The sequence below is a fragment of the Panthera tigris genome, chromosome D1 (genome assembly GCF_018350195.1).
Source record: "Panthera tigris isolate Pti1 chromosome D1, P.tigris_Pti1_mat1.1, whole genome shotgun sequence".
In the NCBI taxonomy this organism is placed as follows: Eukaryota; Metazoa; Chordata; class Mammalia; order Carnivora; family Felidae; genus Panthera; species Panthera tigris.
The window spans coordinates 98,903,622-98,928,708 of NC_056669.1; the positions used below are offsets into that span (position 1 = coordinate 98,903,622).

General features: G+C 38.9%; 1 protein-coding gene across 2 annotated transcripts in view; it reads right to left on the reverse strand.

The window, feature by feature from the left end:
- Positions 1 to 25,087, reverse strand: part of NUP160 (nucleoporin 160) — a 51,733-nt gene that overhangs the window by 15,363 nt on the left and 11,283 nt on the right. For both annotated transcript variants that reach the window (XM_015537557.2, XM_042957619.1), the window contains exons 8-23: positions 21,361 to 21,438; positions 21,008 to 21,105; positions 19,304 to 19,388; positions 17,660 to 17,728; positions 14,314 to 14,397; positions 13,619 to 13,789; positions 12,763 to 12,862; positions 12,325 to 12,490; positions 11,739 to 11,866; positions 11,489 to 11,649; positions 8,783 to 8,916; positions 8,009 to 8,079; positions 6,991 to 7,150; positions 6,322 to 6,391; positions 4,811 to 4,909; positions 3,756 to 3,875 (exon numbers count right to left, since the gene is read on the reverse strand). In XM_015537557.2, coding sequence (XP_015393043.2) covers positions 3,756 to 3,875; positions 4,811 to 4,909; positions 6,322 to 6,391; positions 6,991 to 7,150; positions 8,009 to 8,079; positions 8,783 to 8,916; positions 11,489 to 11,649; positions 11,739 to 11,866; positions 12,325 to 12,490; positions 12,763 to 12,862; positions 13,619 to 13,789; positions 14,314 to 14,397; positions 17,660 to 17,728; positions 19,304 to 19,388; positions 21,008 to 21,105; positions 21,361 to 21,438 — 1,794 coding nt within the window. The remainder of the gene's footprint in view (positions 1 to 3,755; positions 3,876 to 4,810; positions 4,910 to 6,321; positions 6,392 to 6,990; positions 7,151 to 8,008; positions 8,080 to 8,782; positions 8,917 to 11,488; positions 11,650 to 11,738; positions 11,867 to 12,324; positions 12,491 to 12,762; positions 12,863 to 13,618; positions 13,790 to 14,313; positions 14,398 to 17,659; positions 17,729 to 19,303; positions 19,389 to 21,007; positions 21,106 to 21,360; positions 21,439 to 25,087) is intronic.

Genomic DNA, 25,087 nt, shown 5'->3' on the forward strand with positions numbered 1-25,087 from the left:
TAAAGAGAATGATGTTTGACATAACCCATTTTTAAAACAAGACAGAACAGTGCTCTTCAAACTTCTCTGACTGTCCACCCTATTAACAATGTCTGTGCATGGGGCGCCTGGGTGGCTCAGCCGGTTGAGCATCCGACTTCAGCTCAGATCATGATCTCACGGTCTGTGAGTTCGAGCCCCGAATCAGGGTCTGTGCTGACCGCTCAGAGCCTGGATCCTGCTTCGGATTCTGTGTTTCCCTCTCTCTCTGCCCCTCCCCCGCTCATGCTCTGTCTCTCTCTCTCTCTGTCAAAAATAAACATTAAAAAAAAAATCTTAAAAAAACCCAATGTGCATACTCTCCTAGACCTGTGCACATGTATTTACTTATATACACACAACTGTCTAATACATACATATAAAACACTCAACATATACATTTATAGAAGATAAAGATAAAAAACAGTTTAAAATTATCTTTATTAGTACTTATTCTTTTATTAACAGTATAAAACACATTTATCTTTTAGGTGCTTAGTTTTTCATACTTTCCACTGAAAGAACATATTTAGAAATGTACATAAATCCTAGGTATGTAGCTAATTGAATGTTCACAAAGTAAACACATCCATTTAACAAGCACCTAAATTAAGAATTGTGTTATGGCAGTACTCCAAAGCTCCCATGTGACTCCTTCCAGCCACTACTGACTTGTACTGGTTTTGTTTTTAATTTCATGGAACAGAATCTTATGGTATGAATTCTTTTGTGTGTCTGCCTTATTTTGCTTAACATGTTTATAAGGCTGATCTGTTATTACATGCAGTAATTCCTTTCACTGATACTGTATTCCATTCAAAGAATATACCGTAATTTAATGATCCATTCTATCAATGGACACTTGGGTTTCTAGTGTATGAGTGTTATGAATATGTTGCTTGGAACATAACTGCACATCTCTTTTGGTAAATACGTACGTGTTTCTGGGTAGATCTAGAACTGGAACTACTGGGTCAGAGGGTATATGTCAATGACTGCAGCTAGTAGACACTGGTAGTTTTTCAAAGTGGTTGACACCAATTTACACTCCACCACAGGTAAGTAGGATGTTTAATACCTTGATAATTTTCATGGTTTCATATTATCTTAAATTGAAATTTTATTTCAAGGTACATTTATTTTAAAATAGCATTCCTGAGAAGTTCAACTGTTATCAGCTGATTCTTATCAAACCTGATTCTAGACTGTCACTGTTTTTACCTTCCCATATGGCTGATCAAAGGCAGAAGTGTCAGCCCTATTTTGTCCTCATTTGTTGTACTTTTTTTTTTAAACGTTTATTTTGATAGCGCATGAGTGGGGGGAGGGGCAGAGAGCGAGGGAGACAGAATCTGAAACAGGCTCCACGTTGCCAGCAGAAAGCCCGATGAGGGGCTCGCACCCACAAAATGTGAGATCGTGACCTGCACTGAAGTCAGACGCTCAACTGATCCAGCCACTCAGGTGCCCCTGCTTGTACTTTCTTAATCTAGGTTCTTTGAAGGAATTTTTAAAAATTGTGAAGGTGATTTTCATTAAAATTAAGCAATATAATGTGCAAATTAATTTAACCAAACATAATCTACTAAAATGAAATATAGGAGTGTAGGTGCCACTATGTGCCCCACCCGAGCTGTGACACCGTCACTCTTTCAGACACCTGCTTTGAGACTAAATGATAAATGACCACCTGGTAATAGGTCCAAATAAGGGCACCAGGGATCAACCAGCGTTGATCCTTATATACATATTTTTAAATGTTAATTATTGAGAGAGAGGGCATGAGCCAGGGAGGGGCAGAGAGAGAAGGGGACAGAGGATCCTAAGCAGGCTCTGCGCTGACAGCAGTGAAATAGCGAGTCTGATGTGGGGCTTAAACTCTCGAACCATAAGATCATGCCCTGAGCAGCAGTGTGATGCTCAACTGACTGAACCACCCAGGCGCCCCAGGTTGATCTTTCTATTAAACATTAGCACATCTTAATTTAATTCTTCTGTGAGTATTCTCTTCCCAAGGCCCACTTTGGGGTTCACTAGAGCAGTGATTCTTAAATCCTTTTTTTTTTTTTTTTTTTTTTGCATTTTTTGGAGCAGTGATTCTTCATGTGTTTTGAATCAGTAAGTTTCTTCTGATGAAAGCTATGGAGCTTCTCCACAGAAAAAATACAAGCAACATTTTGCACACAATTTCAGGGGATTTATCAATCCCTCAAATCTATCTAGTCTCAGATTAAAAATCCTCAGAATTCAGAGGGCCTGGCTGGCTTAGTTGGTGGAGCATGCAACTCTTAATCTCAGGGTTATGAGTTCGAGCCCCACATTGGGTGTGGAGATCATTAAGAAAAACAATAGGCGTATCTTGGGGCACCTGAGTGGTTCAGTAGTTAAGCATCTGACCTTGGCTCAGGTCATGATCTCACAGTTTGTGAGTTGGAGTCCCACACTGGCTGAGCCCCACTTCCCTCTTTCCCTCTGTCCGTCCTGGGATTCTCTCTTTCCCTGCCCCTCATTCATCTGTGCGCCACCCCCCCCCAATAAAACAAAACAAAACCCTTAAAAAAATCCTTAGAATTCAAAATAATTTTCCCATTAGTAGGATGGGGAAGGTTATGAAGAGTTACAAATCTATTTCATTTATCTTGGTGTGCCTGGCTGGCTCAGTCGGTAGAGCATGCGACTCCTGATCTTGGGGTCATGAGTTCAAGTCCCACATTGGGTGTAGAGTTCATTAAAAAAAAAATCATTTTATCTCTTTAACCAGCAATGAACAAAGTAGTTAAGCCTGCCTTTACTTTCTGGTGGGGAACTCAGATAACAACAAATAGATACTCAAAATATGACAACAAGCATGGTTAAATGTTATGAGGAAAATAATAAAGGATGGCAAGGACAGAGACTGCTCATAGTGCCTCAATCTGCACGTGGGGGGGGGGGGTGGTATGGGTCAGCACGCAGCCCACGAGCACCACAGCTATTCTACACGGGGAGACAGAGAGGAACTCCCTGAGGTGGTGACAAATGCACAGAGATCTCAATGAAACGTGGGCTTGAGGTTTGACTATTTGGATAAAGGGGAACAGCAGGTAGAAGGGTCTTGGAGGGCAGACTGTGTGCTTGGCTTGCATGAGATAATAATAGGCCACCCTTGCAACAACTGAGTGACCAGAGCAAAAAAGGCCAGAAGAGGAGGGCCAAATCATAAACTAAGGCTGAATACAACATTCAAGTTAATTCTTTGAGATATCGGCAAGACTGATATTAATAAAATTCTAGTGATGACTTTGCTAATAAAATGGTATCACAATGGGAATTTCACTGAAGTTAAAAACATTTACCAGTTTCATTAAAATACACATTTCTTTAAATTTCTCAAGGCAAATTCATTTCTCTTCTTTTGGAATTTCAGGGAATGACTTAATTTTTTTTAAACGTTTATTTATTTTTGAGACAGAGAGAGACAGAGCATGAACGGGGGAGGGTCAGAGAGAGAGAGGGAGACACAGAATCTGAAACAGGCTCCAGGCTCTGAGCTGTCAGCACAGAGCCCGATGCGGGGCTCGAACTCACGAACCGCGAGATCATGACCTGAGCCGAAGTCAGATGCTTAACCGACTGAGCCACCCAGGCGCCCCGGGAATGACTTAATTTTCACATTATTTTTCTCCCCCAATACCAAAGTCATTATTTCAGATACATTTTTACACAGGTAAGAAAGACCAAACCGAGCCACAATGTACCTTATCATAATACTGCATCCTGGGGGTGGATACAATCTCCCCATCCTCTGAGCGAATCAAGCGATCCAGGAATTCCTCTTTGCCCACTTCAGATGCTGCCTGGCGGAAGCATTGCAGAGCCTGGAGAAGTAAAAGGATACAAAATGACTTATAATGGACTGTTTCAATTCTAAGTGCTAACAATTAGGGTGGGTGGGTGCGGGGTTCAGGTGCTAAAGGAAAGCCAAAAAAGAAAAATTAAGACCGTTGACTACGTTTACATTTTCTGCTGTTCTAAATTCTGACACGTTATCTAAAGGTTTTTTTTTTTTTTTTTTTTTTTAAATGTTTATTCATTTTTGACAGACAGAGCACAAGTTGGGAGGGGCAGAGAGAGAGGGAGACACAGAATCCAAAGTGGGCTCCAGACTCTGAGCTGTCAGCACAGAGCCTGACACGGGGCTCAAACTCACGAACTGTGAGACTATGACCTGAGCCGAAGTCAGATGCTCAACCGACCGAGCCACCCAGGCACCCCTCTGACACGTTATTTAATATTTTTCTTTATCTCACTTTTTAACTTAAATGCTATTAAAAGGTAAACTTTAATAAGAAAATTAATATAAGCATACTAATATGTTAATATTTGTAGAATTTGAGTGGTGAGTATATGATGGTTTATTATAAGTCTTTAAACTTTCCTGCATGTCTGAAAATGTACATTAATAGGATGTCAGGGAACAAATTAGATAAACTACCATAATGGGGGAAGAAAGCAGCATAACATTTTAAAAAATATGTAATAAAAACAATGTAATCGAGTAATAAATTTGATTTACAAAATTCATCCTGGGGCAAAAGGATTTTAATGTTTTCTTCTTCATGTTTTCCTATGTTCTAACTAATTTGCAAAAGTACAAGAAAGCTGAACAACCCCCACATGGCTCTTGCTGAAATTAGTTGTCTTTATCCTTATTTAGAGGATTCTGTGCCACCCCATCCCCCCTCACCTAGTTAGATGGAGACTAACTATCCTCTTTGCACTGAAGTAGGTTCATCATTTGAATACAATTTACCTTCTGTCCTTCTCCTGTAACCAGGTAACAACGTCCCAGCATAAATCGACAGGAACCAATGTTGACTTGACACCAGGGATGGAGCAGTTGAATATAATCCTGAAAGGCATAAAAGGTGCTTTCTGATTAGAAAGTAAGTGCTATTTAATGCGATAACCACCCCCAAGCTCTTCACAGAGGGAGAAAAGATAGTGGTCAATCAACAGAAAAGTATTTCCTGAAATCATCCAGAAGTTAAAATCTAATTCTGTTAATCTATTCTTGTATTAAGTTAGACACTTTAAAAACGTGAACAAAACTCAATACCAACACATATAAACACACACATGCTTTTCCAATTCAGCAATTTCCCAACTTTATTATTTACTGGTTCAATGACTAGATTCCTGTAAAGGATTTTTTTTTAAAGTTTATTTATCCGGGCACATGGGTGCCTCAGTTGGTTAAGCATCGGACTCTTGTTTCAACTCAGGTGATGATCTCCCATTTCTGGAGTTCGAGCCCTGATTCTCTCTCTGTCCCTCCCACGCTTGCATGCACACACTCTGTAAAACTTAAAAAAAAAAAAAAAAATTATTTATTTATTTTGAGAGCAAGTGCACGCGAACAGCAGAGGGGCAGACAGGGAAAGAAAAGCCCAAGCAGGCTCTGCACTGCCAGCATGGAGCCCGATTCGGGGCATGAACCCAGGAACCATGAGATCATGACCTGAGCTGAAACCAAGAGTCAGACTGCCTAACTGAATGAGCTATCCAGGTGCCCATCCTGTAAAGGATTTATATGAAGGCAACGTTATGTTTGTTTTACTATAAAGAGAACCTAATAGGGGGTGCCAGGGTGTCTCAGTCGGTTAAGCGTCCAACTTCAGCTCAGATCTTGATCTCACAGTTTGTGGGTTCGAGCCCCATGTTGGGCTGTGTGCTGACAGCTCAAAGCCTGAAGCCTGCTTCAAATTCTGTGTCTCCCTCTCTCTCTGCCCCTCCCGGCTTGCTCTCTCTCAAAAATAAATAAACATAAATTTTTTTTTTTTAAGAGAGGCTAATAGGATTAAAAAACAAGCCAAGATACTCTAGAAAAAAATGTTAGGAATGACATGTCAAGAGAGAAGTACATAAAGAAAATCTCTCTATAGATTTTCTGGAGTATGTTTTGGTGAAGTCAAGTTTAAATTATTGTGGCTCTTTTTATCAGCCAATTAAAATGCAGGTAACATTTAAAATTCCAGAAATCCCATTCTTTAAAAGAACGTCTAAACCAGAAATATTTGGGGCACCTGGGTGGTTCAGGAGGTTAAGCATCCAACTTCAGCCCAGGTCATGAACTCACGGTTCATGAGTTTAGCTCTGTGTCGGGCTCTGTGCTGACAGCTAAGCCTGGAGCCTGTTTTGGATTCTGTGTCTCCCTCTCCCTCTCTCTGTTCCTCCCTCACTTGCACTCTGTCTCTATCTCTCTCAAAAATAAAGACTAAAACAAAAACCAAAACAAAACCAGAAGTATTCAACAGTACTCACCTGCAACTGTACATACTGACAATTGGCCATCAAACATTCCATAAAGAGACAACCAGGATTGCTAGGCCATCTAGTCACTGGATAAGGAGATTTTTTTTTTTTTTTGGCAAAACTTTAAATCATATACATATTGGGCATCAAACTCCATGTAATGACTTAATTTTTAAAAAAGAAGGTAAAGAGAAGGGGTTAGAGCACATGTTCTTTCCACATAACTATATAACCTTACTATAAGACAAATATAGTTTAAAGGCTATACACTAAAAGCCTAGTTACCTAACTCAGACCTCAGTTAACTAGGGGCTAAAGCACATATTTCATCCCTGGACGATCACTTCTAACTCTGGCATATTGCACATACTCTTGATGCCCGTGGGACACCCAGCATCTAGCATATAGTGCCTGACGTACAGAGCCATTCAATAAATACCTGATACACGTATAATGTTGTAAAAGAGATCTAAGTATTACATATTTGTGTACCAATAAAATCTGGCTAACTCCTGAGGAAAATAAAAACTAGGACATCTGATAGTAAATATTATCATTTCTTGTTGGGGGAATAGCACTCAACCTCATTAAAAAACTTTATTATACAGGGAGAATAGAAGAGCCTTCGACTATTTAGACAGAAAAAGCCTTCTAACTGGCTTTTAAATAAAAGGATACAGAAGCTGCAATAAATAATTGGTAACTGCAGTAATCATCTCAGGCCAATTCAACCCAGTTTGGCTCAGAGGTGCCTTTGGTTGAGAGAAGAGATGGGCTATGATGTGTTTTCTTGCAACTTCTTGGAAGAATAATTCCACAATTGTCTGAGGGCTAGATACTTAAAAAGAAAAAAATTATGACAATCACCAATTTATGACAGTAATATCAATTTTCAATTAAGATAGTCTACCAATTCATGTTATATCTGTAATAAAGAACATTTATTATTTCAAAACATGAAATGTGCCATGGGTGTCATTAATGGCAATATAAATAAAAGCAGTTTGTAAAGTGTGCAGTACTATACAAATGCAAAAAAAAGTCACTTAAATCAACATTGCACTCGTTTCTTTTTTTCACTGACCTCACTACAGCTAAGCATCTTCCTTAGGAAGTGTTTACATTAAATATGGTCTCAAGATTCCACGTTTTTGTTTTTGTTTTTAAAGTTTATTTATTTATAATCTCTACACCCAACATGGGGCTCGAACTCACAATCCTGAGATCAAGAGTCACATGCTCTCCTGACTAAGCCAGCCAGGTGCCCCAAGATTCCAAGTCTTTTACCAAAATAATATAAAACAAATTCTCCAGAATGGTTCTTAAGCATGAGAGATGACGTCTCTTGAATTTTTATTAAGACAAGATTACGAAAGCTCCCATAAACTTAGTAAATTTAAAAAATAATTTTGTTGAATTAATCACTGGAGCATTAATAAACAATGGAAAAGCAGCAATACACACGTACATATTTTCATATACGCAACACCCTTAATTTATGCCTGATTTGGGCTTCACGGGGTTTCATGGACTCCCTGTCACAGCCAGAGGGCTCTGGCCACAGCTAGCTTATTAACCTCCCCAAATGAAAGCAGAGCTTACCTAATCTTTCTGCAGCAAAGGTGGCAAAGGACTTTAATGAATATGCAATAAAAGCCCAATTTAAAATCAAACGCATGCACAGACTAGTCCTTACCAAACTTATTTCCCATTACAGCACCAGAGTCTGTTAGTTCCAGTACTGACAAGTGTTGGAGGTTGGACTCCCTGTGAGAACAAAGAGACAGTAGTTGTACAAAAACATTGCTTCAACAAGCTCTCCTACCAGGAACACTGTCAATTTGATTAGTAAGTTGCACATAAAAGTTCTACTGAAAGAACACTGCCAAACAGGATGGTTTATTTTATATTGAAAATGTAAATCTAGTAAGTAATAGATTTCCCTTTTTATTTTGGTTATTAAGGAAGCTCAGCCTACCTTTAATAACTGGTATGTTTTTGTGTGTGGTCCGACTTTCCCTGTGACCTCATCTAACTATTTCGCCCTCAGTAGGATTTATCTTTACATTAAACACACACACACGTAATAACTGTACACCCCAAACTAATGTAACATTGTGTCAACTATACTTCAATTTTAAATAAGCATTAAAAAAGTGGGTGTTTGTGAAAAGTCACCTATCTCGACAGTTTTTAGAAATGACAAATTTTAGAAATGACATATATTTTCCACTTCCACTTCAGAATAAACATTTTTTCTTTTCAAAATGCCATACGTATAATAAATACATACTTGGTATTTTGATTCTTATAAGTTGTCTTCAACCTTTAGAAAATGAAGCATCTAAAGCTCTCTGAATTTTAAAGGCAAATCATGTTACTGCATTATGTTTACAGCTTTTTGAAAATGATGAAAAAACTAATCAAACTTGCAATTTATTTTAAAAATAATTAGAATAATGAAACTCACAGTGTGTCAACTGGAACATCAGTTGCTAAGCACTGACTTCCCCACTTAATGAGATAATAACATAAGAGGAGAGGAGAGGTTCGGTGTAGTAGGTCTTGCTGGGCTTGAAAGAGCTGATCAGCTCCCAAGATCGCCTATATATGATGGGTGGGTGGGTGAGATGGGACACAGTGATTAGTGATGATAACTCTTAAGGGTCAGGTGGAGGTAAAATAAATAACAAAACACAGTTACAAAGGGCATACAAAAAAAAAGCAACATATGTACATAAATAAAGGCAACACACTCATTAAATTTTAGCGTAGCAAAAATAGCTACCCAAATATTTAATAGTGCAAAAATGCTGATAGTGAAAGAGAAAACAACAAAAGTGTAACTTTCATTGAATGTGTGGGTTCAGAATTCAAGAACAGGAACAGGGATATCTAGCCTTTCTTTATGCTACTAGCCTTGGGTAAAGACAGTTATGAACATTAGAGGAAAATTTTGGCAAAACCACCCAAAGCCTTAAAAATGTGCATAGCCTGGGGTGCCTGGGTGACTCGGTCAGTGGTTAAAAGACTACGACTCTTGATTTTGGCTTAGGTCATGATCTCACGGTTTGTGAGATTGAGCTCCGCATCAGGCTCTGCACGGATGTGCAGTGTGGAGCCTGCTTGGGATTCTCTCTCTCCCTTTCTCTATGCCCCTCTTCTCCCTTTCTCTCGTGCTCTCTCTTAATATAAATAAATTTAAAAAAAAGGAAGGGGCATAGTGTGTGACCAATCAATTCTAGTTCTGAGAATTTATCTTAGAGATATAGTCAGAGGTGTACAAAAGTATTTAGGTAGGAGGGAAAAACTGGCAACAACCTGGCAGGCCACAGATGGGAATGGCTGAATAAATTAAAACTGTGTAGGGAACTTTAAAAAATAATTTTGTAGAAGAATACTTAATGACATGTGAAAATGCAGATGAGGTGTGTAAAGTAGAAAACAATTAGATTCCAAAAATACCATGTAGCATATTCTAATTCTAGAAATAATGGAAACAAAACATTTGCATAGGAGAAAAAAGGATATACACTAAAATGTAAGTAAACAGCGGTTATCAGCTGGGTCAATTACAGACGAATTTTAATTTCTTTTTGTTTACAGAGAGGCTTACATATAAAGGTTCTATAAAGAACATCCATTACTTCTGTATTTAGAAAAAAACAATGGTTATAATTAAACAAACAAAAAACCCCACTAAAAACCCTGAAGAAATGGAAGATTCTACAAAGATTGAGAAGAACTTAATAATGGCTGCCTTAAGTAATGGCCTCTCAGGAAAGGTTCCTGTTTCTCTTTGGTGGCTTAAACAAATCATCTTCCTAAATGTTTTTCCTTATTTTTACCTGAAATTCTACCATTATCAATATATTTGGGCTAATAAATTCTGACTTAAAAAGTACAAACAGGGGCGCCGGGGTGGCTCAGTTGATTAAGTGTCCAGCTCTTGGTTTTGGCTCAGGTCATGATCTCAGTTTGAGACTGAGCTCTGAGTTGGGCTCCATGCTGACAGCGCGGAGCCTGCTTGGGATTCTCTCTCTCCCCCTCTCTCTGCCCCTCCCTCACTCGTGCTCTCTCTCAAAATAAATAAAACAACATTTAAAAAAAAAAAAAAAGTATGACTAGTTCTGAGAGCCCCAAACGCCTTTCAGTTATTTACATATTAACATGAGATAACTAGACTGCTTCCTCAGGTCAAGGTTCGTGTGAGATGACCACCTGAGAGACAAGTGGGACTTTTGCATGAGGGTGGAAAGGCAATCTCCAAACATGGAACTTTCAGTAGGGTGAGAGACAAGGACTATCGGACAAGAGTCTGGTGGCCTAAGAAGACTAGGATGGAAAAGGAAGTACAGAATAGAGTTGGGAGGATCCCAAAGACACTGCCATCTCAAAAATGTGCTTAGGCTAAATTTTGTACTGCAGAAAGAGAATTTTTTCTTCTTTTTCCTCTTTTCTCCACACTAAATGGTACCTGACTACCACATGCAGAGTAGTTAGTAACAATATTAAATTTGGGGAAAGCCATCTGGGGAAATTTCCCCACTGCTATATATACAAAGGTTAATTATAAAATAATCTGCTTTATGTACTTAAAAAAATTTTTTTTAACGTTTATTTATTTTTGAGACAGAAAGAGACAGAGCATGAGCAGGGGAGGGTCAGAGAGAGAGGGAGACACAGAATCCGAAGCAGGCTCCAGGCTCTGAGCTGTCAGCACAGAGCCTGACGCGAGGCTCGAACCCATGAACCGCGAGATCACGACCTGAGCCGAAGTCGGACGCTTAACCGACTGAGCCACCCAGGTGCCCCTTTATGTACTTTTAAAAAAAAAGTTTGTTTGTTTATGTATGTATGTATGTATTTACTTATTTATTTAAAGGTAATCGCTATACCCCAAATGGGATGGACTCGAACTGATGGCCCCGAGGTCAAGAGTCACAGGCTCTTCTGACTGAACCATCCTGGCGCCCCACTTCATATACGTTCTTAATTTGTAATTTTAGATTATACTGTTTACTCATTCTTAATTCAACGAATATTTATAGAGCACCTACTACAGGTCAAATATAGGTGACAGAGCAGTGGACAAAGACAAAAGTCTGCGCTCATAGGGCTGACATTCTGCTCTGTGTGAGTAGATTTTACAAGTTTTCCTTCAAGCCATACTTACCGCATCGCCCAGCCTCAATAATAGGTGCTGTAAGATCAAAAGGTCTCGGCAGATGAGGAAGCGAGTGCTGGCAATTTTGCACACACCTCTGCACACAATATATCCTGCTGTGCTGCCACCATATAGCTGGGAAAGATTCATCCGAATATTCAAAGGCTGAGCTATGATTAAGAGGAAAAAAAAAGGAAAAGTTAGAAGAAGTTAAATTGCTTTCTCTAAATCAGAGACATGTTTGCTTTTTGTCATTTACCTGGATTGAACCCCTTTTCCATTTCTACTTCTGTCTCGTAATCCATCTCCCGTAGAAGTAGCCCAATGGCATGGACTGGGTTCTTGATCTCTTGTAGCTTACTGCAAATATCCTCCATCACATTTTCTCTAGAAGGACAATTAGAAAACCATTACTACTGAGAATATGTAACGCAGACTGTTTATGTTCCATAAACTAAATGCTCTATGAAACGGGAAGACCAGCTACACAATAAAGAAATGGAGATAATCACTCTGGCATATAAGATACCTTTACTTCATACAGAGAATTTTTCCTCATTTTTTCAGAAATGACAGAAAATGAATGTGAGAAAATACTTTTCTGTTTTAGAATTCATAGCTTAGTTAGTAGTTTAACTGACCATAACTTATGAGTTAGCTTCCAGATCTGAATTCATATGTTAGATTTTGCTTAAAAGGGGAAACACCTATTTAGAACCATGACAGCTCACTTTATCCATAAGCCACTATTGTCCGTACTTGAATGTACATTAAAAACCTGACACTGGCACTAAAAATTGCTGAATTTTCATTAGGAAATGCACTTTACCCTAAATTCTCCTTACACATCAATAGTGATCAAATCTTCCAGAATCTGTTCTGCAGCCTTTTCTGGAGACTGTAGGTTGTAACAACTCATTTCCATCATTACTGACATGTCCATAGTTACTGACTCTCCAATCAGCCGAAGGCATTTTATAAGACACATGACGTCCCGAGCAACTTCCACATCTGTAAGAGAAAGTTAATATTCATGACTCAAGCCAATGAAGAGCTACTGATTAACATTATACTAAAATAAAATATTAATAATTAAATGCCAAGAATCTATCTGAAGTCTTAGAGATGCTTAGGTCTCTTCAGTTTTCCTTATAGCATCTATATTGTGGTAAACTGACCAGGAGAGGTCATAGTGGCAATCAATGTTTTTTTGCATCCAGTCGAAACAAAGCACAGGGTTCATGTAGGAAGGGGCTAAATATGGACACAGTAATTATTATTACCATCAGATATGGCGGCCTCATCCTCAGCCAAAAGGTCGTCATCAGGATGGAGATACAAATGATCCACTAAGGAGGAAGGCACAAGGAAAGACAGGTACCCCTGGAAATATAAATCTTCCAGTTATACTTTTTTTCAATTAATGTTTATAGGTGTAAAAAAAATTGAGACCAGATTCTTATCAGCAGAAAATACCAGACAAATCCAGGCTGAGGGACACTTTATAAAACAGGTATGGTCTTCAAAAAATATCAAGGTCATGAAAGACTAAGAAAGGTTGACAAAAGCCCTAGATTAAGCTAAATGAACATGACAACCAAATATATCCAAGATCTTGGATCAGACCCTAATCAAGAGGAAAAATTATGGGCACAATTGGTAGAATCAGAATGTAACTGTATGATACAATATCAGTATCGAGTCACCTGATCTTTAAATTGTGCTGTGGTTACGTAAGGATACTCTGTTCTTAAGATACGTGGTAAAATATTTAAGGACAAAGGGGCATAATGTCTACAACTAACTCCCAAGTGGCCCAGGAAGAAAAAAACGTATAGAAGGAAGGAAAGCAAATGGCAGTTAACAAACGATGAATCTGGAAGAAGGGTACACAAAAGTTCTTTGTGCTATTCCTGTAGCTCTTTAAATGTGAAATCAATATATAATAAGATAAAATAAAATGCAAGAAAATTATAAATAACGCAGGAGACTATCTAAATAGAAATGAACTAGAATTCTAAGAAAAAAAATACAAAGTCCTAAAAAGCTAACTACAACATACAACAGACTGATACTCTGAAAGATCCACTGAATCGTCTAAAGGATTAGACGATTAAGGATTAGCTTTAGCTCCCTTACTTTTTTCAGTAGGCACACCATGTTTGTGTGTGGATTCAAATGCAGGGCAAGAGGATGAGAGAGGGCTTCTTGGTACTGAAGACAACAGGCATAGAACTTGCACCAGAATTCCTGTTGTAAATTTCGAAATTCCTCCTGGGAAAATTCATACTCTGTTACACTTCCTTGGAGCTGGCAAAGAAGAAGACAAAAAAGAAACTGTTAATACCATTTGGGATCTTTCTCCTCCAAAACCTAACTGCCTAATATCATTTTACTAAATTATAACCAAATGAATATCCCTTAGGCCTTACATGCCATAGATTATATATATATACATTCTCTAATTAAAAGGTTTAAATATTTATACTTCCTACTAACAAGGTGCAGTGAACTATTTGAACCATTCCCCAGTACCAATCTACCCTATATCAAGAAATTATCATTTGTTCTCTACCCAAACCTCACCTCACTTACTTTTTTTTAAAAAAAAAATTTTTTTTTTTTAATGTTTATTTATTTTTGAGACAGAGAGAGACAGAGCATGAGCAGGGGAGGGGCAGAGAGAGAGGGAGACACAGAATCCGAAGCAGGCTCCAGGCTCTGAGCTGTCAGCACAGAGCCCGATGCGGGGCTCGAACCCACGAACTGTGAGATCATGACCTGAGCCGAAGTCGGACGCTTAACCGACTGAGCCACCCAGGTGCCCCCCTCACCTCACTTTCAACAGCTAAAGTGACTTCTTTCTTCAGTTCACTCCAGGAAAGATCTAAATTCCTCTCAGTTCCTCGACAGAAAATCTAAAATTAAGAGAGATATTTTAGAGACATTTCATCCAAAACTGAATGAAAAAAACTTCAGTTTAGAAGGCATGGAGGCAATACGTAACTATACAATAGAAACTGAACATGCCTAAAATACCCATCTACTTCTAATGCTGTGCAAATAATTTCTGTAAGTAAAATCATAGCAAGTTTAAAATCATTTCTTTTTAAAAAATTATTTGAAGAATATTTATTTGTTTTTGACAGACAGAGAGAGATAGAGCATGAGGGGATAGGGGCAGAGAGAGAGAGGGAGACAAAGAGTCCAAAGTAGGCTCCAGGCTATGAGGTGTCAGCACAGAGCCCAATGTGGGGCTCGAACCCACGAACTGTGAGATCATGACCTGAGCTGAAGTCAGATGCTTAACCAACTGAGCCACCCAGGCACCTCTGAAATCATTTCTATAGACCAGAACGAACTATAGATATCCATGAATCTGACAGAATTATAACAGGATACATTTGGATTACTAAAAAAAGCAAAAAGCCCTGGAAAGGCCATTGCTTAGCTGGAGGGAAGTTATAAAATGATGTTAAACACATACTCCGAGACTGGTATAAAAGCAAGCCAGAGTAGTCATGTGGCTGGCCACTCTACTACAAATGACTCTCCTAAAGGAAAGCATTTAATAAATGTCTTTAGTGATTGTTTAATATCTCCGTGTGCAAGAGATATCATAAGAAATACACATTTAATTGCTGTTAACAAGGAAGAAGGCTGATGAGAGGAAAAGAAAAAACACCTTGGGGGCACCTGGATGGCTCAGTCAGTTAAGCGTTTGACTGTTGACTTCGGCTCAAGTTATGATTTCATGGTTTGTGAGTTCCAGCCCTATGTGGGACTGTGTGCTGACAGCATGGAGCCTGCTTGGGATTCTCTCTCTGCCCCTCCTCTGCTGGAGTGCTCTCTCTCTAAATAAACTTTATTATGATTTTTAAATGTTTATTCATTTTTGTGTGTGTGAGAGAGAGAGAGAGAGAGAGAGAGAGCGTGCATGCACATGCAGGGGAGAGGTAAAGAGAGAGGGAAAGAGCAGATCCGAAGCAGGCTCTGTGCAGAGAGCAGTGAGCCCAATGTGGAGCTAGAACTCACGAACTATAAGATCACGACCTGAGCTGAAGTCGACACTTGACCGACTGAGCCACCCTGGCGCCCCAATAAACTGATAAACTTAAACAAACGAACCATCTTGGAGAGAGTGATCATGTCACACTGAAGTTCTATCAGAGAGAAAACAGAAAACATGTAATAGCCAGATATTTAAGAATGTATGTAACAGAAAGGTCAAGGGTCTATAAACGGTATCACCTGAGAGAAAGTTAAGGCACTGCGTGTACTTGGAGAAAGACAATGCGGAAAGATTCTTGAAATATTTGAAAAGTTGCTTTCTAGAAGAGAGACATGTTCTATGAAGTTCCAAAAGAAAGAATTCACCAAAAGGATGGGGACTAAATTTGATCCAAATGGGAAGAACCTTTAAATTATACAGCTCAGGAGCAAGACCTCCACAAGAGCCAGTGAGAAACTTGTCACTGGAGGCAGAGACAATTAGAAGCTGAAAAGCTGTGTGTTAAAAGCCTCAGAAGGTGTTTCTTTGTGTGGAGGGTCAGGTTAGGAGATTTTAAGGGGTCTTGCAAGTCTATGAGTGATTATCATATTTAATTAATTTATTTTTAAATGTTTCCTTAAATGTTTATTTTTGAGACAGAGAGAGCACATGAACTGGGGAGGGGCAGAGAGAGAGAGAGAGAGAGAGACAGAGAGAGAGACAGAGAGAGGGAGGGAGGGAGGGAGAGAGAGGGACACAGAGGATCTGAAGTGGGCTCTGCGCTGACAGTGGAGAGCCCGAGGTGGGGACCAAATTCATGAACCCAAATTCATGGCCTAAGCCAAAGTCAGGTGCTTAACTGACTGAGCCACTTAGGAACCCCTATTTATTTTTGAGAGAGAGAGAAAGAATGCACATGTGTGGGCACCAAGGGACAGAGAGGGAGGGAAAGAATCCCAAGCAGGTTCCTTGCTGTCAGCACATAGCCCGACTCGGGGCTCGATCCCATGAACCACGAGATCATGACTTGAGCCAAAACCAAGAATTGGACACTTAACCTACTGAGCCACCCAGGCACCCCAAGATTTTGTTTTTAAGTAATTTCCACACCCAATATGGGGCTCGAACTCACAATCCTGAGATAAAGAGTTGCATGCTCTACTGACTGAGTCAGTCAGGTGCCCCACTATTCTATTTCAAATCCATGAACTAATTGGCAATTTAAGGAAGCCTAAGTGACTTTATTTTTTTTTAATTAAAAAAAATTTTTTTAATGTTATTATTTTGAGAGAGAGAGACAGAGAGAGAGAGACAGACAGACACATGGAGTGTGAGCAGGGGAGGGGCAGAGAGAGAGGGGGAGACACAGAATCCAAAGCAGGCTCTAGGCTCTGAGCTGTCAGCACAGAGCCTGACGTGGGGCTCTAACTCCCAGACCGCGAGATCATGACCTGAGCCAAAGTCAGATGCTGAACCAACTGAGCCACCCAGGCGCCCCTTTAATTTTGTTTTTGAAGTTTATTTATTTTGAGAGAGAGGGTGTGCAAGCAGGGGAGGGGTGGGGGGGGAGAAAATCCAAAGCACTGTTAGCTTGGAGCCCAATGCAGGGCTCAAACTCACAATCTGTGAGATCATGACCTGAGCCGAAAATGAAGAGTCAGATGTTTAACTGACTGAGCCACCCAGGTGCCCCTCTAAGTGACTTTAAGGTAAAGAATCTTTTTATAAAGCATTAAGTATCTCTTAAGCCATGTGACTTTGAAGATTCAATTTTCAGATTTTTCTTGAATCTGAACATGTCAGACCTCCATTGTATTAACAAAAAGGTAAATGTAGAGTACTATCAAAACTAACGAAGAAAACATTTTAAATTTCTTTCAAGTACAGAGATTATATGCAGTATAGTACGGTATCTTTTTACAATAGTGTAAGCACACATTTCTCTTTCAACTACTAGTATGCTTCAGTAGTCATTGGGAAAGTACCCACAATTCTACCTTCCTGTTGGGAGTCTTATTTAGTGGAAAAAACACAAAAAAAAATTACACTGACATTTATAAACACATGCATATGTAACTGCAAAAATGTTTGTTTTGTGTATATAAAACAAAAGTTAATAGTAATTATTAATTATACAATGACTATACAAGAGACAGTCTTAAACAAACATTAAATCTTTTCTTGCTGACCTGTAAAGCTTTACATAAAGCTGCATTTATGAATCGTCCTGGTGTAAATAGAGTCTGCAAATACATCTCCTGTTAGAACAGTAAAACAAAAATTAGTATCATCCTAAATAGGTAAAATTTGGAAAAATTTGAAGGAAGAATTAATCACATTAGCGCCAACACCTGAGTTTCCATTATAAAAACATGGCCCTTCTGTATTTCAGCAATACCAAGTACTAGAGCAGTTCTATATTTTCACATTAAGGAAGAGACTACAGTGTGTTTGAGCCAACTAGGCATACTATAAGGAAATCAGCGTATTCCTCATGGAGTACTTTACTGGGTTCCACTGGAAAACATAGCTTGTGAAATGCCAGCCTTATATGGAAAGGCGAACACAGGTTTATTGGTGACACACACTGGTAAGAGAAGAATTAAGCTAAACTGGTTTCTCCACCATCCATAAAGTACTCATCTTATGTCTCACATATAAAAGGAACCAATAGGCATTACATGTAAAAACAAACAAAAAATGCAATAAACTGTCACTACTTGGAAGATTAAGTAGAGAGAAGAAAAACGGAAAGTCTTAAGTTGCCCAAATATTTTGCCCAAATTTCACAATTCAGATTTGCCAGGAAGTAGCAAATCGGACTAATCTTCACTCAAGTTTCCTTCCTTCTCCTGGGGTTCTGGGGGGTGACCCAGGGCCCATAATCTTCTACCTCATTTAACATAAAGGCATCAACTGATGCCTTTTTCTCTTCTTCTTAACCTGAGGATATCTCTGAAAAATAGGGAGACTGGCCTGTTTTGTTCTCTACTGAATTATCATCTTTTTAAAAAGAGATTTCATGCCCAGTGTGGAGCCCAATGCAGGGCTTGAACTCACGACCCTGAGATCAAGACCAAGGCTGAGATCAAGTGTTGGGACTGTCAACCCACTGAGCCACGCAGGCACCCCAATTGCATTTTAAAGTTATTTTCCTCATAGCATATACTGTTACTAGAATTTATTTGATTTCTAGCTTATATGCATGTACCAACATGGTTATAAACACTAGTGGACACCTAGTGTTTATGCCTACCCAGGATCCATTACCCTTCTTTTACTAACAAATCCCTACTTCCTCTGGGGGAACCATTCCTCCTCTACCCATATTCCCCATACTCAACTGACTTCACCACCTCCACAAGAACAAGGTGCACATTGGACATGTTTCTCATGGTAAGGCAGATTATTCTATTCTTTCTGATCAGAGTGACTGTGTCAGAAATCAGCACACTGCTCAAGCCGGGCCAATGAGAGTCTACTTCAGGACCAGGGACAGTGGTTCTCCCTCTTCTCTGGGGTCCATAGAATGCGTAGTTCACACAATGCATAGGCTCAGGGAGCCTGCCTGAGAATAAACCCAACAAGAAGGAAAACAAAATACAAAGGAGAAATCAAGCCCTGAAGGCATTGTGGCACTGTTCCCGCCTTGGGTGAAGCCAGGTAACTCTCCATTTCTCAGCTGCACAAATATTTTCCTTTTAAGCTTAAGTCAGTTTGAGGTGGGTTTCTTTCACGTGCAGCTGAAAGGATTCGGACTAATACACCTGGTTCTTCTCAAACTAATGATCAGGGTAAATCATCCTCTTACATAAGACTTTAATGTTGCTTACTCTGGGGTCTTGATCATCTCTGATAATGATCTCTTCCTCTGGCAGAGAGTGCATAAAAACTGAATTCCATTGACCTGCAACATTACTATAGGGAAACAAAAAAGGCCATCAGTCTACATAAAAATGATGACTAAAAGCTGATGCTGTTGATCTACTGAAGATTTCAAAATAAATAAGTAAAATTTATTGTCAACAGTCTGGCTTTATAGAAGTGCTCTTACCAGTTTTTTTTTTTTTTTTAATGTTATTTTCATGTTTATTTTTGAGACAGAGAGAGACAGAGAGAGAGAGAGACAGAGAGAGCACGAGCGGGGGAGGAGCAGAGAGAGAGGGAGACACAGAATCTGAAACAGGCTCCAGGCTCTGAGCGGTCAGCACAGAGCCCGACATGGGGCTCGAACTCACAAACCGTGAGATCATGACCTGAGCCGAAGCTGGACGCTCAACCGACTGAGCCACCCAGGGGCCCCTTAATTTTTTTTTTTTTTAATGTTTATTTTTGAGAGAATGTTATTTTAAAGTAATCTTTACACCTAACATGGGACTTGAACCTACAACCCCAAGATCAAGAGTCCCACGCTCCACTATGCCGGCCAAGTGTGCCCTTGCTCTTACCAGTTTTAACAGGCATCTTCCTGAAATGAACACTCTAACCACAAATCTACAAACAATAGCTAACTTTTATTTTGCATTTACTATTATTAGATATTATGCTAGGCACAGTTAAGGATATTATTCTTATAAGCCTTATGGTAATTCTGAAGGACGTATCACCCACATTTTGTAGATGGGAAAAGTAAGGCTTTGTCACAGCTAAATTTCACAAGTGGACTCAAACTCTTATCTGATACCAGATTCTTTGCTTATCACCACTTTGTTTGAATGCCATCTATAAGGAGTACGCTCATATTATCTGAGATGTGGCTCAACCATCTGGGGCAACTATCCCTATAGTTCTAGTCTAGAGTATAGGACTGATTATGAGGGATCCCTAAAGTTCAATTAGTTTAGTTCCAAAGACATTAAGCTATATTCCAGGGAATCCTGCACAGGGTGTTTCAGGAGTATATAAGTGTCTGATTAAGCAATTTTTTTCAAATGTATTTTGTAGCTATTAAAACATTTAAAACTATTATGCACATTAAAATATTAGAGACCAAATATATCTATTATTAGAGATAACCAACAATAACATTAAATTGTGTTATAATTTTATTCTCACAAAATACTAGTTTTATATATTGGAGTTCATTATCTTTTGAAAAAAAGGGTTTCCTGTTTAAAACAAAAAAGTTTGAGGAGCACTATACTTGTGCAATCAATTTCTCTTATGGTGAGAAAATTGAGAACCCAAAGGGGCTGCAGTATCTTTTGGAAGTTGTGGGTACTGGAAATAGTCTGCTCAGAAGCAGAGTAAACTCCCAAATTAGAAGTATTTTAGATAGGTGCTATTGCTCCCAAGAAATATGGCATTTTATCTCATTCCAACCCTAAGAATCCTTCATTTTGTTCTAAAACCAAAAGGTAAGAAACATCACAAAATGTAAAAGGAGGAATTTTGGAAAATAGTTAACAGTAGGCAAACCCAGGACTGAATCCTTTAAATGCAAACACTTGACTTCGGTTCTACATAACAAGCTCTCTTGCTTTCTTAGAATGGAACCCCTAGGGGTGAGGCTAGACGACAGAGGAAGTGATCCATACTGCTCAAAGGTGATGTATCTCACAACAGTTTGGTTCTCAGCATCATGCCACAGGGCCCAGATATCCGTTGAGGTTAAGGCAAAGTCAATCAGTGTCTCCTAGGAGGAAATGTGGGGGAAAGGGGTTAAAATATGAAAGAGGAATAGCTTACAGCAACTTAAATTTGTATTAATAGGAGGTCAAAAGCATAAAAACAGAAGATAGTACCACACGAACTTGGTAAAACTCAAATGAAATTTGGTCTGCATCTATCAGTAAATATTTCATTTTAAGATTTCCGTCCCTTTACAACATAGTTAAGTCAGCCAATTCTTTCTTATACTGAGTGATATGCAAAGGATGATCCAACCTACCTGAGAAGTGAAAATGGACGAAATGTGATCTAGACTATAGCGGTTATTCTCAGTGCTCACCAGTTGGAAGATGCAGAACTGTTAAAACACAAGTTAATAATTCATAACTTGAAAAAAATCAACATGCTACTTTTCTAACAAGTTATGAGCATTCAGAAACCAATTATTTTTTTAATTAAAATTTTTTTTTTACATTTATTTATTTTTGAGAGACAGAGAGAGAGCAGAAGTGGGGGAGTGGCAGAAAGAGAGGGAGACACAGAATCCGAAGCAGGCTCCAGGCTCTGAGCCATCAGCAAAGAGCCCGATGCAGGGCTCGAACTTGCGAACCGTGAGATCATGACCTGAGCTGAAGTCGGACGCTCGACCGACTGAACCACCCAGGCGCCCCAATTAAAAAAATGTTTTAAGTAGGCTCCATGCCCTGCATGGCAAGAGCTCCATGCAGGGCTTGAACTCATAACCTTGAGATCAAGACCTGAGCCGAGGGGTGCCTGGGTGGCTCAGCAGGTTGAGTGTCTGGCTTTGGCTCAGGTCATAGTTCATGGGTTCATGGGTTCGAGCCCAGAGTCTGGAGGCTGCTTCAGATTCTGTGGCTCCCTGTCTCTTTGCCCCTCCCCTGCTCGTGCTTTGTCTGTCTCTCTCTCAAAAATAAACATTTAAAAAAAAAAAAAAAAAAAAAAAAAAGACCCGAGCCAAGATTAGGAATCAGACGCGGGATACTTAACCAAGTGAACCACCCAGGTGCCCCTAGAAACCAATTTTTATAAAGGTGTGGTAAAATACACATAACATTTGTCATTGTAAACCCCCCCCCTTTTTTTTTTACCATCTTAACCATTTTTAAGAGCACAGTTCAGTAGTATTAAATACATTCACATTATTGTGCAACCTATATCCAGATCTTTTCTCATCTTGTAAAACTGAAACTATACTCATTAAATAGCTCTACACTCCCTTCTCCCTCTAGTCCCTTCCACCCACCATTCCACTTTCTGTCTCTATGAACTTGACTGCTCTAGGCACTTTATATAAGTAGAATATTAACAGTATTTTCTTTTTGTGACTTCACCTGGCATAACATCCTCAAGGTTTATCCATGTTGTAGCATGTGTCAGAATTTCCTTCCTTGAGGCTGAATAATATCCCATTTTATGTATATACCATTTTTGTTTATTCATTCATCTGTCAAGGAACACTTGGGCTGCTTCTACCTTTTGGCTACTGTAGATAGTATGATGACTATGGGCGTACAAATTTTTTTTTTTTTTTTTGGACTGTCTACAAGAAAACACTATCTTTTAAGTAAGAAAGCACATGCGCATGTGAGCACAAGCAGGGGAGGAACAGAAGGAGAGAGAGAGAATGATAAGCGTGGAGCACAATGTGGGGCTCAATCTCATGACCAACCATGAGATCATGACCTATGCTGAAATCAAGAGTCAGCGCTTAAACGACTAAGCCACCCAGGTGTCCCCAAATACGTCTTTGAGACCTTGCTTTGAATCCTTTGGGTATATACCCAGAAGTGGAATGGCTGGATCATAGATAGGATAATGCTACAATTAGCTTTTAAAGGAACTGCCATACTGTTTCCCACAGTGGCTGCAACATTTTACTTTCCGTCACCAGTGCACAAGGGTTCCAATTTCTCCCTATCCTTGTCAACACTGTTATTTTCTGTTTTTTTGGGGAGGATAGTAGCCATCCCACGGGTGTGAGGTGGTATCTCATTGTGGTCAGAAGCCTGTTTTAAGTTTATATTTTTACCAAAGTGCCAGAGATAATTTAAAACATATGCACAATACAAATCAACACTAGTTAACTTCTACTAAAAACAAAACTCTATAAAATAATTCAAGTGTAGTATTTAACTCTATTGCCAAAACAAAAAATTTCAAACTCAAAAATGATACTTTATGGATATTTTAAGTAATTTTTTTGGAAAAAGAAAATTCACTATAAACTGGTAAGAGTGACAATGGTTCTCTCTTTATAACACAGAAGTTACTAAAGGGTAGTACTAAAAGAAAAATATACAGGGGCGCCTGGGTGGCTCAGTCGGTTGAGCGGCCGACTTCGGCTCAGGTCATGATCTCAGTCTGTGAGTTTGAGTCCTGCATCGGGCTCCGTGCTGACAGCTCAGAGCCTGGAGCCTGTTTCAGATTCTGTGTCTCCCTCTCTCTCTGACCCTCCCCCGTTCATGCTCTGTCTCTGTCTCAAAAATAAATAAACGTTAATAAAAAAAAAAATTAAAAAAAAAAAAAGAAAAATATACAGAGAGTCCCTTCTGAGAAAAAGTTGGAGTGTATGAAATACAAAAGATATATGCAGTGTTCATATTCATCCTAGTCTAGAGCTGTATTTTACAAGTTGCAGATCTCAACCTGTTAGTGGAATATAAATCAATTTAGCAGGTCTCAACCAGCATTCAAACAACAAGAACAAGAACAACAACAAAGTATCAAAGTTCATCAGTTCATCACTCATAGTAAAGGTAAACATGTTTCATATATTTTTTTTTGTTACATATTTTGTAACAACATATTTTGTATACACATACACCACAATATGTGTATAGTAGACAGCAAAACAAGGTATTTCTTGTTGGAAAAATGCTGGCCAAGCATATAGTGCTTCTCAAATTACCTGTGGTAAAGGACTAGTTTTTTGTTTTATTTAATTTCCAACCTGTTGCAGATTGATACTTTATTTATAACATACAGGAATCTTGAATGTGGATGTCTGTAGCAATGTCAAACCACTATAAAAGTATCTGAAAGTTCACTCTCATGTTCTGTAGCTATCTTACTGCAAACTGGTAAACAAGAATTTGTGGCCCAGGACCAGTCTGTGGACCACACACCATAGTCTACAGGACTTCTGTTTGAGAGTTGTATTAAGGTCTTAGATGGAATACAGACGGCAGCTTGTATGATCAATGAGAACAAGATCCTGGAAATAACCGAAGTAATACACTTACTAAAGAATTAGAATCCAAAGAACCAAAGGAAACACCAGAAATAAATGAATAGGAATGGATATAAATATTAGAGACAAAGGAAAAATAAATTTCAACTGTGCCTATTAGAGGAAAATACAGGCTGAAGAGCAGGATTTGTGTAGGGGGAAAAAAAAGTCTACAAGTTCACCATAACATGAGTAGGTCTAACTGCCAAAAAGGTTTATCTGATTTTAGGCTTCATTAATAGAACCATAATGTTCAAAAGAAAGGAGATAACAGCTCTACTCAATTTCACACCACTCCTACACTCAATTTTGAGTCTTTTAGAGGAGTGCTTCTCAAAATGTAGACCATAGACTATTTCAGGGGATCAGTGAGGCCAAAACTCTTTTCATAAGAATACATTATCTGCAATATCTGTGTTGATATTTTTGCATTGATGATGCACAAGCCTAAATAAGAGGGTAAAATTACTGGTGCCTTATAATGAATCAAGGCAATGGCACCAAACTGAACACCCTTGCATGAGAAAACACTCAGTACTAGGAATAGAAAGGAACTTCCTCAACATGATAAAAGGCATTTATGAAAAATTCACAGCTAATGTCATACTCAGTGGTGAAACACTGAAAGCTTTCTCCCTTAGACCAGGAACAAGACAAAGATGTCAGCTCTTCCCACTTCTATTCAATATTGTACTGGAAGATCTATCCAGGGCAATTAAAAAAAAAAAAAAAAAAAAGGCATTCAGTTGATTGAATT